Source organism: Acanthochromis polyacanthus, chromosome 23 (assembly GCF_021347895.1).
Source record: "Acanthochromis polyacanthus isolate Apoly-LR-REF ecotype Palm Island chromosome 23, KAUST_Apoly_ChrSc, whole genome shotgun sequence".
Taxonomy (NCBI): Eukaryota; Metazoa; Chordata; class Actinopteri; family Pomacentridae; genus Acanthochromis; species Acanthochromis polyacanthus.
Window position 1 is genome coordinate 13341252 of NC_067135.1, and position 17817 is coordinate 13359068.

At 40.2% G+C, this 17817-nt stretch overlaps 2 protein-coding genes across 5 annotated transcripts; one reads left to right on the forward strand and one right to left on the reverse strand.

Moving 5' to 3' along the window:
• Positions 1–1016: 1016 nt before the first annotated feature.
• On the reverse strand, positions 1017–9199 carry si:ch211-63p21.2 (FH1/FH2 domain-containing protein 1). Of its 4 annotated transcripts, XM_022214991.2 has the most exons (10): positions 9076–9199; positions 8918–8979; positions 4074–4214; positions 3365–3547; positions 3064–3183; positions 2820–2981; positions 1929–2179; positions 1599–1821; positions 1396–1498; positions 1017–1307 (listed from the first exon to the last, which is right to left on the reverse strand). In XM_022214991.2, the coding sequence occupies exons 2-10, from the start codon at positions 8951–8953 to the stop codon at positions 1279–1281; spliced, it is 1248 nt and encodes a 415-aa protein (XP_022070683.2). In that variant the 5' UTR covers positions 8954–8979; positions 9076–9199; the 3' UTR covers positions 1017–1278. The 4 variants fall into 4 exon arrangements, with proteins under 4 accessions (XP_022070683.2, XP_022070684.1, XP_022070681.1 ...); XM_022214992.2 differs by lacking the exon at positions 8918–8979 and having other exon boundaries at positions 9037–9160; XM_022214989.2 differs by lacking the exons at positions 8918–8979; positions 9076–9199 and adding an exon at positions 5393–6892.
• Positions 9120–16279, forward strand: si:ch211-63p21.1 (uncharacterized). The gene is made up of 7 exons (XM_022186977.2): positions 9120–9327; positions 11068–11167; positions 11623–11712; positions 11955–12029; positions 13273–13343; positions 13447–13618; positions 14679–16279. The coding sequence occupies exons 2-7, from the start codon at positions 11099–11101 to the stop codon at positions 14886–14888; spliced, it is 687 nt and encodes a 228-aa protein (XP_022042669.1). The 5' UTR covers positions 9120–9327; positions 11068–11098; the 3' UTR covers positions 14889–16279.
• The last annotated feature ends 1538 nt before the right edge of the window (positions 16280–17817 follow it).

A 17817-nucleotide genomic window follows, 5' to 3' on the forward strand; every position in this document is an offset into this window, starting at 1 on the left:
CCTGTCTGGATTTGCCCATCACTGATTGGCTGATGCCCTTGCCAGTTCCGGCTCATGAATGACGACATCCGTAGCCGAAGCTGAATGCGATTGATTTGACTGAATGGCATTAGGAAAGGAAGAAAACATCAATATTCCAAGAATAATCGGAATATTAGCCCAATAGGATAAAAAAAAAAAATTCCTCATGTAAGCGCTTCAGTGGGAACAGACTGACCTAATCTGATCTGATCTAAATGAATTTTCAATCAGACTATTTATTGTCAAATAACTTTGCAAAATGTTTAAGCCAATGTTGTTAATTGTACCACATTTTTAAAAGAAAAATCTTAAGATATACATGTTTTCAATAGCTTTTGATTGCTCTTCATAGCCTCAATATTTGAGTCTTCATATTACAAGTGTTTTTGTTGTTTAGAAATTTGTATTTATGTATTGTTTAACTTGATTGTATTAAAATAAATATCCTGCTTTCTGTCTTAGTCATTTCTACATATTTTTGTTGTTGCCTGTTTGAAACCAGTTTATAAAGGTTTTTTGTTTTTTTTACACATTTTAAAAAGAAAAATTAAAGATATACACATTATTAATGGCTTTTGATTGTTCTTTATGGTCTTAATATTTTAGAATTTTATGTTGTTTTATTTTAAAAATGTACAAGTGATGTTTTATTTTAAAACGTATTTCATTTTATTGTACAACTTAGTTTGTATAACTTATCCTTGTGTTTTCTGTCTTGGTTATTTGCACATACTTTTGCTGCTACCTATTTTATACCTTTTTTAAAAAATTGTTCAGAGATTTTTTTCAAAGAAAAATCTCATGATACACATGTTTTCAGTGCATTTAGATTAAAAAAATGATTAGAATTTTTTTTGTTTTATTGTACAACTTGATTTTACAAAATTGTATCCTATTTTTTGTCATGGTTATTTGCAGATAGTTTTGTTGTTACCCGTCTTAAACATGTACAGCACTTTCCTCTCTTTTTTAATGCACATTTTTTTTCCATGTGACACATTATATTACTCATTTTATTGCATTTCATGAGAGCACACACACAAAAATGCATCATTTTAAAATATATTTGAACAAAACACATTTTAAAGCATGTTTATTTAAACCTGGATAAAAATGTAATGGCCTGTGAAGTTTTATGTATGTGTCCATTTCTTACTGTTAATCAGCACAGTGCTGCAAAAACGTAATCACAATGTAACAACAACATCATAAATAACTATCAGCAGTGACTGAATGGCTTTCGAGCAATCGGCAGGGTCACCACTTCAGCTTCCGGGAAAATGGACCTGAGAAGCAAACAAAATAACAGATCACATTTGATAGAAGTCACTAGAAGCAACTTGTGTTTCAGAATGTGTGTATCATGTAAAGTACTTTGGATTCTGCTGCGGCTTCGAGGCAGAGTGACATCCAGCCTTGAGATAGCGTCAGGTGTTCTCAGCACCTCCTCCAGCCGCCACTGCTCATCATTTTCCTGCTGGATCAACAGTGAGTTAAAATCTGCGTGATAACAAATAGTTATTTTCTTTCTAATTGTGTGTAGAATTCTTCGCTGAAAAGGCATCTGAAATAGGAACCTGTGAAGGGGTTTGTGGATGTTTCCTCCTGCCTGCAGGTGTGCTTGGACCTGGACTTTCGGTTCCACTTCTCTGCCGTTCCCGTTCTCTCTGCTGGAGGACGGCCTGCCGTGTGGTTCTGTACTCCAGTGAGAAGTTACTGATGGTTTTACAGAAATCCTCTGCTTTGGTGTCTCTCACCATGGAGCGGGAGTAGCCGAGGAATAGGAGGAAAGAGTGGAACCTGGAGAAGCAAAAATTAACCAGCGAACAACATCCCTTTGTTAAATCTTAACTGAAACCAATTTTACAGTTTGATTGGTCACTATGGGGCTATTTACTGCATAGCACCTGTTGATGACCCGGCGATGAACCGCTCTCAGGACTTTCAGTCTTTCCTCGCACTCCTTCAGAATCTTCGGCAGCTTGTGCCGGAGCGAACCCTCTGAAGCCAAAGCCTCATCACCTCCTCCTCTCTTTTTGTCCCATTTCCCTCCTTTCCTCTTTTCCTCAGCCTTGTTCAGCACCTTCAGCTGCTCCCATGATGCTTTGCACATAGTCTCTAGCTGAGTAAAGCTGGACTGGACTTGGGAGTAGTCGCACTGTAAAGATTAAGGAAAGATTTGTGCATCATGAAGAGGAATCACAGTGAAATGTTACTTATTTTTGACTTTGATTTGGGTGATTGTCTATTTGAAAATGCATAGTTTTGTTACATTTTAATGTCATTGAAGAGATTGTACAACTATCCATCCATCAACCCATTATCTATACACCACTTAATCCTCATTACGGTCGTGGGGGGGCCTATCCTAGCTGATTTAGGGTGAAGGTAGGGGACACTCTGGACCAGTCTATCACATAGAGACAAACAATCACACTCACATTCACACCTACAGACAATTCAGAATCACCAATTAACTTCAGCATGTTTTTGGACTGTGGGAGGAAGCTGGAGAACCTGGAGAAAACCCACACATGCACAGGAAGAACATGCAAACTCCATGCAGAAAGATCCCAGGCCGTGAACCGGGGATCTTCTAGCTGCAAGGCGACAATGCTAACCACCAAGTCACTGTACAGCCGTATTTTACAGATAATCTACAAAAATCAGCTGCAATAAATTGTATTGATTTTTTTTTTATTTCACCTTTTGTTGTTTCATCCAAATACTCCTCCCTTATACTCAAGTACACCGAGACATCCACACTCAAAGACACACACATAGATGCAACTACACACCTTGCTGGCTTTAGTAACAGCCGTGATGTCAGAGTAGAGGTCAGAGGATTGTGGGTAAAGCTGCAGCAGGAGCACACAGACGTGGTGCAGGAGGGGCTGGCGGGTGTGGGTGTCCCTCACCTGAGACAGCTTCCCCAGGTAGCTCAGCTCAAAGCCACGGGCCTTGAGGTAATAAAATGTGTTGTGAGAATTGTAGGAAAGGAATAAAGGGCTTTAAAGAGGAATAAAAAGAAAGTTCACTCACTTTGCATCCATTCAGAAAGTTACCGATGGCGAGCACTGTCGCCAGAATACATCTGAAGGTCTGGCTGGCGGCCAGTTGCTCCATGGCCAACTTCAGATGGAAAAGAGGTTCAGCAATTTCCTGTTAAGACGACAAATGCATTTAAACAGCATCGCGGTGATTCATACAGACTAAGTGAGCCATCAAATCTGTGTTTTATTTTTATTCTGGTGACATTTTTGGCCATCATAGGGGTGTTTTTGCCCCAGGATAATACGTGTGTAGGTGGTGCCATGTTGATAATACTCCGTTTTTCACCTACCCTCTCCAAAGAGTCATAGTCCAGAGCGAAGGTCCACAGCTGAAGCCTGGAGCTCAGGTGAGGGATTTCCCCCAGAGTGATGAGGCACAGCTCAGCCTGGGCCAGAGGGCAGTGGGGGTTCTGGGCCTTGGCCTCCTTGATCAGACAAAGTTCCTCTTCTGTTGGGATTAAAGCTTGAAGACGCTGTTTTACAGAAAGAATGTGAAAAGAGATTAACTTGCACCGCTTTCAGGTTGAATTGGTCACATAACAACAAGCAAAGGTTTGGGGAAATCCTGACAGATCCTTCACATCTTGGACACAATATTTTCCAACTCCTCTGGGAGGCGCTACAAAACTCTGTATACCAAAATTACACAGGAGCTGTTTGTATTTTCATACCATCATCTTTATAAATATTCATAAATTACAGTCCAAGTCTCATATGTGAAGCACATTGCTGCAGTTCGTATCTCAACACTCTTGTATTTTACGTATATTCCTCCTCTCCTATAAGCTGCTCATAAATAATTGAATCAGTACGTAGCTTGTAAACTGTGTATTTTCTGTAATTTTATGGACTTTGTACGTTGTCTGCATTGCTCAAGCCTCACCAACAAGAGAAAACACATTTTTTGCTAGTGCGACAGCATACTCGGCCAATGAAGCTCATTCTAAATTCAGAGGTTAATCAGATGCTAATGCAAAGAGGACTTGGCCTGTAGCGTACCTGAACGTCGTCTCTGTCCAGCACACTGCTGTCCATGCTGTAGATAGCAGGGGGGAGGAGGCGAGGAGGGGGGAGGCTGCTCAGTGCAATGGTTATGATGTTACTGCGCTTCATTCCCAACACTGAGACGGATGGCTGCTTCTGTGTTGGGATGAGAAGATTAGAAGGCAGTTAAATTGAGAAACTAAAACAGCTTATATGATAGGTATTCGCAAATCAGATTAATAAACATTTTTGTGACTGTATTTGCCTATTTTAGGCCCTTTTAGTTCTCCAGCAAGAGATTTGATACCGTGAGGTGCTTTAAATTCTTGCAGCAGATGAAAATATGAAACGCCAAAAGTGTTTCTGAAAAAGGCAATTAGACTTCCCTTTTGGGATCTTGAAAAAGTTTCCACTCTGCAGTCATTATGGAGGATCCTAATTAATAAATAACGATTTGGCATTTCTCCAGCTAACATTTTGAACTATCGGTCTCTACAGAATCTCAGTCATTCACCCTATGAGTTTCAGTAAAACACGTCTCTTCTGTTTTTGGTTCTTGGTGAGATTTCACTCTCATCCGTGAGGCTTTTTCAGTTTTAATTGACTGATGGAAAGTCCCAGATGTATGTTGTCACCCTCAAATCCCATGACTAATGGCCCCTTTAGACTCAAGACTCAAATGCCTTAAGGTATAAATAGTTGCGAAACTGACATGTCAGGGGTAACTTAAGACCATAATGATGGTGAAACTTACTGGGGAAAAATGTCAATGTACTTGATTATCGATTTAATAGACTCTCTTCTCTGTTTACAGATGATTATTCCAGCCTAACATAGATGGTTTCCTTCACTCCTCTTGCAAATTGTCTTCTTTATTTACAGTCTGAATATTGCAATTATCATGTACTTACATTGTAATCTTGAGATCTCTCCCTAGAAAGTTTCAACACCATTTACAAATTGTGACATCCCTGATCTGGAAGTTGCATCAATATTTATAGCTTGAAGTATGTCAGTCTTGGTTTTAAACACACTGGCTATGGGATTTGGGGTACCAATAAATATCCAGGAGTTCTCATCACTCAGATGTGAAGAAGCCTCTTGGATAAGACATAAAACATCTTCAAGAACCAAAAGGAGCAATCTAGTTGTCGTTTAATTAAGTTCTTTGTACTAAAAATAGCTGGACGACTGAGACTTTTCTGACAACTGATGCAGAGCCACATGAATGGACCCAATCCCTTAGCTGCTCTGTATTTTCCTTAAGATTAAAACAGACACTATAGAAGATAGAAATCGATTCCTGAGGCATTATCCTGTCTCATCACTCTCACCTGACGCCCTGAAACCACATTTAAACTGGTGTTGTTTCCCTTAGATTCAAACAAGTACTCCAGCCGGTTTGTGTCCAAATGCACCGGCTCAAGTCCGGCCCAAATAGTCTGAGTCCCAAAGCGAGTCATCCTGGGAAGCGGAGCCAGGTTCTGCAGTTCCCTCCAGTGGAGCTTCAAGGTGCGACTTTTTATGGTCGCACCTTTAGGGGAAGCTGAGGGCAAACAAGGAGGAGGAGGAGGAGGAAGAGGTGGTGGTGCTGGGGCGACTTGGAGACATGATGATGATTCTTTGGATGTATGAGTTCCCTCGTCCTCTGTACTGTCTTCCTCATCCCAGAGATCTGAAAAATCCAAGGTGCTGAGGCAAAGACGTGCAGCTGGTGTTAGGAATGAAGCCCAGGATTGGTCAAAATCCCAGGTGATGTCCTTGGTTTGCTCTGACTCCTTCATTGATCCAAGTTGCCCCTGACTCAAAAAATGTTCTTTAGATATTTAATAGCATTTTCTTCTTCAGAAAAACTGACTCCAAAAAGCACACTTCTTCCTCATGCTTGAAAAAAATAGGCTCTTTCTGATCTGATCATGTGAAAGCCATATTTCCTTATGTTCCACACAGAAACAAAACTTGATTTCTTCCTCTCCTCTTCTTACTGTGCAGTCAGCAACCACCTCACAGACTCTGTGTATCCATCTGAATGTCTGTGGATGCTCTGCCTTACTTGTCCACCACAGAAGCACATAACTCACACACCCAAAGCACAATTTCTGAACCACCTCTGGGTGTTCTCACTGCACCGTAACCTGCAATTGCCTGGGGTGCAGCGATTGTCCCTTCGAATCTGAAACAGCGAGCCGTGTTTGATCCAAGAGTCCCCTGTTGTCCTGTTCGTGCGCCAAAAACCTGCAACCTCAGTCAAAAGGAAAAAAAATTCCGTTGAGTTGTAATGAGCTGTGTTTAAGTCCTGACTCCAATTTTGATGAGAAAATCCAAGGAACGCCTTTGTACAGCGTTTCCAGAATATTCGAATGACGCTCCTCTGCAGTTATCCCCTGACTTTCATGTCCTTCAGTGACACTGAGTGAGAGTTTTAGTTAGAGAGCAAGAGAGAGACGCATCGGTCCGTTGGTGCATCAGTTTGGGTTTATTTGAGTTGCACCCTTTCCCTTAATTTCCTTATCGAGGCTGCATCTCCTGTTTGTATTGCTACTTGTGTATACACAAACCTCTCTATCAGCCTCTGAGGATCTGTTACTTCCCTCCACTTCTCCCCCATGAGCACATAAAAGAGTACGATTGACAAAGCTTTGCGCTGTATTTCTTGCACATTACATGCAATTTTGTGGAAGACATATCTGCAATCAGTAAAGCTGCACGGATTGAAGAAAAACTCGACGTTTCAGTGTGCAGTACATGCTGACACACATGATATCCTGATTCCATGATGCTTCTTTGCACATTAGGTGAAGAGACGTTGTCCTAAAATGCTAATTGTGCAGCAGTGCTCAGCAGCATCGTAAAATTTAAATAATACTCTTTAATAAAACATGACGCCGCAGTGCACATGATTTCAATAACTTTGCAACTAATTTTAATTTTAAAAAATGTGAAAAATATTTCTGTATAGGGTGTATAAAACACACAGTATATGGTTGTGTTTTGCAGGGTCATTTTCATGGTCGACATGCAGCCCTAATGAGGATCCCTCCCAGCTGCCATTAGGTCTCTGCTAATTATACTTTATCTCGCTCAGTGACCCTGCTGTCTACAGGCTGCAGTGGGACTCGGGGGACATTAAGCCAAAATGGGCTCTATTTGTAAAGCACTGGATCATTTAGCATTTATTTATCAAGAGAAGGTTTACAAACCTGCTGCAAAATTCAGATATTAAGTGCTACATGGGAGTGGTCATACAAGCAAAGTCTTTGACCTCTAAAAACACACCTGAGACAAGTGCTAATTTGGCAAATATTCAGTTACCAGGCGTAATCTCAAGCATCCTGATCAGTATTTTGATGATGATAGAGGGATTCCCAGTGACATTTCCAGTTGATATGCTTTGAGAAAGCTGACTGGGAGCTTCCTGGCCTCCCTGTGTATATCTGTGTGGTCGAGATTGTACAAATAAATGTGCGCATCTCTTCTCAACGGTTTCTCTGTCTGTCCCGTCTAACTCCCTCAGGGCCAAGATAAAGATCAAGGCAAAAATTACATGTAATCATTTCCAGTTTGCTTTGAGAGTATTAACTTGAAGGTCAGGAATCAGATTTGTTTGTCATTTAAAAGGATGATTTTAAACTGGGACACTCACCACATGGGGTTTTGGGAGATCGATGTTTTGTTGGTGCATAACAACCAGATTACTTTTTGTTGTTTTAATGATGCTAATGTGAATTACTATCAGCACAGTTCAAAGGTTGTTGCTTTAAACCCACAAATCCACAAATGTATTGCATAAGGTGTTTTGAGCTTTATGTAAGTTTCTCCAAATCTTATCATGGCAAGATCTTGGATTCAGTTCAAAGCATTCCACACATACCTTTGATTTTATTTTTCCAAGCAACCGAACATCTCATTTTCCTGAAAGACAATTACATACCGGTATACCACATCACTGTTGTGCACCACACACTCATCGCAACAATGCAATGTGACAGCTGTGGGCAGTGATGGTATGTACCTCAGCTCCTTACTGTAGACCTGATGATTGGTGGCTTCACAAAACTACTTTCAGATCTTGATCTGGAAGCGAGAACCCACCCAGGGTTTTCTTCCGTCTACTGACCTATATGTAATCATTTGTTACAACCTCTTGATTTTGTATATATTGTTCTTGAAAATTTCAAAATTTCATCTTGTTTATGTAATGTTCTCTGCAGTTTTAGCACTGTGTTTTTAATCTTACACTGCCCTTATACCCCTGTCTTTTGGGCTGCTGTAACAGTGAACGTTCCCCTTCTTATCTTAACTTTTTCATTATCATGAACTTGTGTTTATATAGCACCTTTCAAAACAAATCACTGACATTGAAAGTGCTTTACATTTTGATTGAAATATATAGAACATCAAAAGTGAAACCAGAAAAAGGACTTGGAGACTAATGCACACAGTGTCCCAAAATAACATTAGTTCAAACAATAAAAGATTATAAAAGAAAAAAATAAAATCTAAATAAATAAATGACAGTTTGGGAACATGGTGTCTGAAAGCAGCATCGCCAAATGTTTTTTGTTCTGCTCTGTAGGCCAGAGGATCTGAGGGGCCTTCCTCGTTCATAAAATAAAAGCATCTCTGAGATAATATCTGGTTCAAACCCACGTAGTTCCTTACAAACCAATAAAAGAACTTTAAACTCAATATAAAAAATAACTGGTAGGCAGTGTCAGGATTTTGAAGCATGTTTCTCATGTTCTTTACTTTTCCTTTCACAGCCCAAAACATGCTGAGGTTAATTGGTCATTCCAAGTTGTTCGTAGGTGTGAATGTGAGTGTTTGTCTCCATATGTAGCTCTGCAATAGAGTGTTACCTGCCAAAGGTGTCTCCTGTCTTCACCCGAAGTCATCTGGGATAGACTCCAGCTCCCCGTGACTGTAACGGGGATTAAGAGGTGCATATATGATGAATTAATGGATGGATGCTCTTTACCTGCTTTTATTTTGAAAGGTGGAACAACGGAAGCCCTACTTGCGCGCTCCCGCCATGTTTTGGGAACGTTCCGTTATCCCGACGAGCGCGCGCCTCCCAAACCGTAACCGCTGCCTGTCACCGGCGGCTGACATCACACCGACGGTCCGCTACGATGTCAAACATGCACCGGCAGCCCGAGCTCATGGCCTCCCCGCGCCACACGGACAAGCGTCGCCGCGCGCTGCTGCTCATCCTCTGAACGGCAACTCTTCTTCTACGGCTTTAATTCGGCTCCAGCATGACGTCCAGGTAAGAGGGTCACTCTGTTCTCTGTCGGCGCGCACCGCCAACACTGAGTTGTTTGTCATTCAGGACCGCGTCTAGTGTTTGGATATTATTTATTAAAAACATCTTCCGGTGCTGGCTGTGTTTTTTCTTCATGTAAAAAGTTCTCCAGCTCTGACTGTCGGAGGTTATTACGTAATGTTAGTGCGGACAGCTGAACAGATGTTCTGCTGTGATGACAGATCTCTCATTTAGCAGCTCTCTGTCTGCGTCAACACATCAGCATTTAGCAAGTTTTATTTACCATTTATTTTTATTCCCAACAAACAAGACTTATTTCTTCACACTTGAAAATTTGCACGTTTATTTTTAGCCAATATTTTTATTTAATCCAGACATTGAAGAAAAAGGGGGCAATATTATGGAAATATAAGGTTTATATAATAAATTTTTAAAAATCAGTACTCATGTATCTAAAACCTTAACTGTTAACAAAATATGTTTTTAAAGAGAGCTTTAAGCTGCATTTGTTGAACAATTATTGCTATTTTACAGATTTTTGAAACATTTAATAACTAGTAAAAGCACATATGAAAATGTCTTAATTTACATGTTAACTGTTAAAAATAAATAAAATAAATAAAAAATTTAAAGCAATCCAATACTCTAAATAACCCACACCAAAAATCTGTTTTTTTTAAATAAATGGTAATTCATTCATTAATAATGCATGACTCTGAAATTGGAATATTTTTTCTCTTTTTAAATTAGCAAAAATGTTTTGGTAATATATTTTCAATTAATGAAAGAATTATTGTAGTTAAAGGACTGAAAACAAGTGAACACTGAATAATACAGAATCATTAATGTATTATTTTACTTATTTTGCCTGCTTTGTTAAATTACAGATTATAAAATCACAGAAAAATAGTATTCATTTACATGTTAACCATAAAAAAAGTTGCAAACTGTAATTCACATCCAGGTCAGAAATGTATTGAAAATCATAGCTTTTTAAAAATAGATTTCCACAGTTTTGCTTGAAGAGAAAAGTACTAATTTACATGTTGACCTCAAAATCTGTGTATTCATAAATGGTATTTACTTAATTTATTACTTAAATTACACTTCCTTATTGTATTTAAATTACCATAAATATTAGTCATCAAAAAATGTAGATTAAGGATTGAAAATTGTGAATTTTTTAAAGTACGATTTTACAAATTTTCCCTGTTTTGCTAAATTACTGATGACTGGTAAAATCTGAGAAAAAAAAGTTACTTGTTCACTGTAAAAAAAAACAAAAAAAACAAGCTAAAACTGTTTGTTGTATTAGAATGTATTCCAGTAAAATTACACACTTTACTGTTTTGTATCAGTGAATGTCGATAGAATCACTATTCTACCGACATTTGAAATCATTTTCACAGTTTTTCACAGTTTTTCTAGGTTTTGAAAGTTACAGTATTCATTGTTTAAAAAAACTGCTATTTTCTGACACTCTTGCATTCAGATTTTCATAATTTGTTTCATGGATTTTTTTTTACAGTGCATTATTAAGTGGCGCATGCATGGATAAAATCAATAGACTATTGTGGTGATTTAAAAAAATATTATTCAAATGTATATTCATCTTTAAATAGCACTGAGTGACTAGCACTCAAACCCAGTATCACGATATTAATATTTGTTTCAATTTACAATATAGCTAATTGGGAAGCACTGAATTGAACAGGTTTGTGTGCTGTCTGTGTGTCTGAGCAGATCTATGTGAGTGTGATCCAGGGCAGAGGTCATGCTGAGGAGGGAATCTGACTCCCACGGCCTGTTTACCTCCGGAGAGACGTCTGACAATGACTGTGAGGTGAAGCTCACCTTCATACCTGCAACCTGCACGCTTAATGTCGCATTTTAAGGCCTTCCATTGACCCAGTATAGAGTAATAATCCAATACATCCAACTGAACCATCAGGCAAAGAGCTCTTTTATTATAAGTCAGACGTTATTTACTTCTTTAGCTTAGTTATATGTGTTTTTCAGCTTTCATAACTCAAATATCTGTCAGTCATCTTTCACTTTTTAAGCAGTTTAAAATGTAGGAAGCTGGAAAAAGTAAAAAGCCACTGACATTGAAGCCCGAAATTAAAACTGATGAGAGAATTCGCCACTTCATTCAAGGTGATATTGCGACGCATTATATAAGTCCATCACGGCTTTACTCCTTTGCTTTAACTTTGTTTAATATGCTGCTGGCTGGCGGTAAAAGCCTCGGATAAGTCAACAGATCACAGTTGTTTATCCTCTCTGTCTTTGTCTCAGATGGGGGCGACTTGTGGAGAGGTAGATGTAGTGTGTCTGTGCGAGGCTGGTCCCTGTACACTTTATTCAGAAGCACACACGCCTACGCCGGTGAGTGCTCAGGCTTCCTACTTAAGTGTCTGTGGCCGTCGCTCAACCTGCTCAGAGTGTTCCTTCATCTGTAACTCGCTCTAAACACCAGCCTTTAGCTTTCTGCCGACCTCTCTGTGTGTCTTTTGCCTCCTCTATGTGTGTTTTTTTACACCATATTTCACTGCTAGATTGTGCATTTGGTGTATTTTCTTCAAGGTGTGAAGCCAATCAGTCAATCAGTCTGTGCTTTCTGTTCTCAGGACACGCTGCTGTGTGAACACTGTGGAAAAAACAGAGTAATGATAACCAGGTACTCGGAGGGATATGGCACAGAGGTAACGTGAAGCATATGTGCGTGTTTCTTTGTGGCGCTGCCGTTTGTGCACCGGCTCGATGCGTGGAGTTGTAGCATGTTGTATCTGCAGGAGTCTGTAGATTTAACACCTTGGAAGACTTTGATATTTGTGTTGCATCGACTCTGGCAGGCAGCTGGCGGTTTTGGAAGGTTTTTAAGACCCAAGCATGTGAGGCAGACATGACTAACACCAGGGTTCACGTAGGCAAGATGATTGACGCTGATGCTGCTGGGTTTTTTTTAGCATCTTAAAATGAGGCATGTTTGTTAAATGAGGTCCTGTTGGGTGCATTTAACGGTACCCAAGAACTAGAGGGGCTCAAGCTAGGGTCAATGATTCATCCTTAAATGGAATCAAGTACAACAAATGGATCGAGGATAGAATTACTCCACCAAGGAACGCAACGAAGTTATGTGACGATCGGCTACGGTTGTCTGTCTGTCTGTCTGTCTGTCTGTCAGCAGCATTGCTCAAAAATGGACAAACAGATTTGGGTGAAATTTTTAGGGAAGGTCGGAAATAACACAAGAACCAAGTGACTAGATTTTGGCAGTGATGCAGCTTACAGTCTGGATCCACGGATTTGTTAAAGATTTCTGTATCACTGTAACTATGACAACAAGTGAACACTACGTCACTACATGGAAATTGAGAGTAATAGAATAATTAATGTCCTGTCACCAATAAAACAGTAAAACACAACAGATTAAACTTGTTTGAAATACTTTTCATGTGATATCTGTACATGTCGCTGTTTTATTGAAAGAAGTATTTCACTTTGGTACACTTTGGGATTTTCCTTCATTTTTTTACAGACTGAGATGAGTAGATCCATGATAGCACTGCGATATAAATAGAAAACAACTAGATTAAGTGTGGCTGAGCTCATTAGTCATATTATGGGTAGAGGTGTCAGCTGATTCATGCACGGTAACAATGGTGATAATAAAAAGTGACGCATGGACACACTCACACAGCGCAAATGCCATCATCAAGTGTTGTTTCTGGTTTACAAGTAGTGGCGGTCAGTGATGATTCATGGAGGAACTACAAAAATAAAAGCCCCATAATGTCAATGTAAAGGTTGTGTTTTTGGGCTTTTTTTTTAAAGAAAAAGTATTCATCATACTTTAGTCCAACTTAACAGTTTCAAGCATATTGTGTATTTGTCATTTTGTCTTGATTACATAATGTATGCCTAATTAAATTCATTCTACTGCAGGAGGAGTGTGTCTTATCTGACCCTCAGGGGGAGAGCGATGCAGATGCTGACATAGAGGATACAGATTGCAGGTTTGATGCACACAAGCACACATACGCATCATACAGTATTCTTTGCTTAGTAGTTCTTCTCTCATAGTGTTCTGACCTTGTGCCTTTAACCTCAATGGTTCAGACTCCAGGACCCTGCTTCGCTCCAGCGAATCAGCTCGCGGAGACGAAAGCGTCCTCGGGTAGCGCGGCAAGACACCACGGAGAGCGAAGACGACGGTGGGCGGAGTCACAGAACCCATCGCTGGAACCTCAGGCTCAGTCCTGACAGAGCACACAGCAGGACCATACTGGAGGTACAAAAAAAACACAGCAATGTAAAGCCTAATTAGCTGCTGTGTGCATCTGCTCCACACTGTTACAGATCAGTCAGCTTCACAAAGCACTGCAGAGATAATTAATCCGTCCTTGTTAATCTCATAATCACTATTTGGTCAAATGAGGTTGTAGAGTGTATAATTGACGGCAAATTACAGAAACTTGAAATATGGATTCACCAGTGTTTGTTGTAGTGAATTATTAATTATGTTTCTGCTCATATTTGCCTTAATCATATGTTGTTTTGCAACAAAAACAAACCAAAAAAGAGCTTTATTATAAATACGTTGCGCAACAGTCTGCTTTGGTGGCAAATGAAAAGAAATTGGAAGAGTTTTATTAAGCGAATTTGCATAAAGTGGAAGTCAAGTCAACTTTATCCAAATGAGCTGTTGGGAGACATTGGATTGCAGCTCAAAATATGCCGCAACGGAACTAGCATGCAACGCGGTGCGTTTCACAAAGACAATGAATGGGATGCGTGAAATTGACGGCTCCTGAGGACACGTACCAATACTCTTCCCTTGCTAGCCACTCATTTGTGATTCCTTGTGTCAAATCTTTGAGGTACTAAAAGCACAAATGCAAGCTGGCAAATTGAAGTTTTCATTAAAAATGTAGTGCGGAAATTCTGTCTCCCCCTCTGGCTGTGAGAGTAATTACACAAACACTGTTGATACACGCTTAAAATGTTTGTCATTGGTGTTGATCAATTTCTTTTCTTCCTCTTAATGTCGAGCATCTCTTATCTGGAGCATAAGAAACTTTCCTTCCTAGTACTTCTAGTCGCTGTAATCTACTCTGTCACAGTGGCTGCTCACCTCGTCAGTCTTGGTTGGTTAACATACAGTGTATTCCTACCAGAGTGCCCGTGCAGAAATGTTCCCACAGATGTCATGTTTAAATGTCAAGTATACTGTGAAGGACAGATATCGGCTGCAATAGGCTTTTGTGCATTGTGTGAACTAATCTAGGAGGAACTTAAATAATATTTTTTGGTTTGGCATTCACAGCAGCCCTCTTGTATGCGTCTTTCAGGAGAGCATATCACAGGTCCGGCCGCTGGTCATCTGCCAGCCCAACGCCGAGAGGCAGAAGAGTCCAGCCGAACTCCCCCAAGGCTCCAAACTGATGTCTCTGTGGCCGACGTCCATCTCCCTTCCTCTACTCCTCCTCCTCTCGCTGCCTCTCTCCCTCTCCCTCGTCTTTGTTATCGTGTCTTTCCTCCTGCCATGGGCCAGCGCTTGACCCCACATTTCAAGAGTTTCATTCCAAAACTTATAAAAAGTTCCACCAACTCATACAACTTAGTGGGTAGCATAAAGACAAACACATTAGCGACAGTAGACTAGCAAACTAGACATATTGAATTCAGTGTTGCTTTTTCCCTGCCAGAATCTACAAACTTAATATTCTGGAAGAGTTTGGCATTAGGTTGTCCTTAAAGCTCCAGCAAGACCAAAAAGCACAGGTTCAGATATTGAAGCGCTACGTCACTCTCTGTCCATTTCCATCTAGAATCTCCTCACGGTGAAAACATAAACTCGCTGCTTGATTCTGTGTCATCAGCATCACACCTTCTGTCTCACTTTCTCACCCCCTCGTCTGTAAAAATAGACCTCTCATCTCGCTCCGTATTCTAACGAGCCACAGGAGCAATACGTGGGGGAAAGGTTTCAGGGTTACGCAGGTAACATTCGAGAAAAAAAAAAATAGGAAAAATAGCGATCTCAGTAGGAAAACATGTCAAAGCTGATGCTGCTGAACTATGCAATTCCTCCGTTCCTACTGCGGCATCCTAACTGCTGTTAAAAAAAAAAAAGACATCTCTCGTCACCTTCTTGGCCCCTTCCCTTTTATCTCTGTGGAATAGACTTTGTGAATGCAGGGACTAATGGTTCTAAAATAGAGCATGACCCAATTTTAAAAGCAATAGCAGGAGAGATCTGATACAGCTCCCATCGTGTATGATCTACAGTACATCTGTTGGTTTAATGACTGGATTACATGTATTATTTTACTTGTTGATTTCAAAACAGGTTCTCCTTCTTCCTGACTGCACTTGTGTATGTTTTATAGTAAAAAAAAAAAATAAGCTGACCTCAAAATAAAATGAGCTTTAGTGGAACTTACTGTAAATATGTTCAGCAATTTAAACCACATTTCACATTCTTACAGTTGAGACAATACTATCAACCTTAAGAATGTTTACCTTATTTATGTCTGTGTTGATACATTGTTATTATTTAAGAAAACTAAGCTTGACAATCAGTCATGCTGCTTATTTCAAGCCGAAATAACTGAGGGAAAAAAAGCCATTTTGGCTTCTCTGTACTGTATGTTTAATGTTGTTTTTGAAGTTGTTTTTTTTTTCACCCCACACCGAAGATGCTTGCATCCCTGTAGAAATGTTCATTTTCAGTTAAGATCAGGTTGTACTGTATTAGCTAATTTGATTGATCTTTAAGACTTCTTTCTCTTCCATTCTACTGTATTGCCTGTCTTAAATCTTATGTTTTATTTCTACATGTACGTTCACTTCTGTGTTTCATGGGGCCGTAGAAATTCAATAAAACTAGATTGTATTTTGACACATAAAAGAAAACACTTGCTTTTTGCATAAAGTGTTGTTCAACTTACGAGTGGAGTTGTTCAGTGGGGATGTTCTTGGGCAGACACAGTGACCTTCAGAAGTCTTTGTCGGTTTCCTGGTGATCTCACACTGCATTATTCTGCAAATCAGCAACCACAAATCCACAAATTGTTGCTACAATTCAGTTTTTCTATGGATTAAATTCAAAACAAAAAGATCTGCAACTTAGTAAACTTAAAAGCTGATGGTATGTCAGTGAAGATTCTAGGTCATGGTGGTCACACTGTATCTAAGGGCTAAAATAAAGGCAGCTGGACTTGCCTGAGTTTCTTGAGGACATCATCATCTGACCTCTCATCTGAGACACTTCTTACATTGTGACAGGCTGCAAGGAAGTTCCAGACATTGAAGTTTCGTGTGGGGTTGTTAGCACTTTGAGTTGTTAAGGTCACATGTGAGCCATGGACTCAACCGGCCATCATGTGAGTCAGTAGGATTGTTGAGGTCACATGTGACTCCATAGTGTCCCCTGCAGTCAGGTGTGACTGGCTGTGGAGCTGCCCGGAGAGGGAGGCAGATCAGCATTATGAGTGGCCGATAAGTGGTGTCATAGAGCACCTCCTCTGTCAGGGATAGTTGACATAGATGGTTTCTTTCAGCCCAATTTTGAACCATCGGCCTTCTCTTGCCAACAGCGTACATTGGTCTTTAGAGTCTTGCAAGGCATGCTGGTGTCATGTGGTTATGAAGTGGTTGCTTTGCAATGTACAGGTCTGTGCACTCCTCACTGCACTGAAACTACACTCATCTTCTAGTGTCTGGGTGTCTTGTCTTCAGGTGGGACAAGCTTCAGGGATGCAGAGTTGGTTGAAAGTCCTCCTAAGTTGTTCTGTTCCCCCTGCAACACAAAGATCAACAGTGTTGTAGGTAATGATATTGTGATTTTGATGCCAGGCTTGCTGCTACCACCCGATGTCCATCTTTACGCTAAGCTAACTGAGCATTCATATTTACAGTACACACATGATCGTGGTAAAGCCAAAGAGATGCATTTCCCAACATGCTTAACTGTATCTTTTTCTACTTTTGTCCTTCATTTCAGGCTCACAGTATTGCCTCTTTAATGCATGAAGACAATGCTTGTTCTTGCCTCCTCGTTCCTCTTATGCTATTAAGAAGACTACAAGCCTCGTGTCCCAGCAGTGTTGCTGCTCTTGAGGAAAGGGCCTAAGGGGAGGTGGGAAAGGGAGGAGGGGTCCCATAACGAGGTTAGCGCTCTTCACTCATCCTCTCGCTGCATCCGTTGTCATGGTAACAATCAGAACTGCAGAGGAAACAGACTTTTCATAAGTAGATTGTGAGCTGCTGCCCAGAGCTAAACACTCTCTGTCGGTGATGTGAATGTGAATACAGAAACATCTGCCGCGGTATAAACTCAGAATGTCAGCACGGTGGTGAAGAAAATCTGCTCCCTTCAGATTGCATTGTGATTTTCATAGAAAAGTTTGTTTCAAGATCTAACAGATTTTTATGTCTAGTGGAGTTGTCGGGTGGTTATATAGAGCAATGATGGTTTTAGGCTTT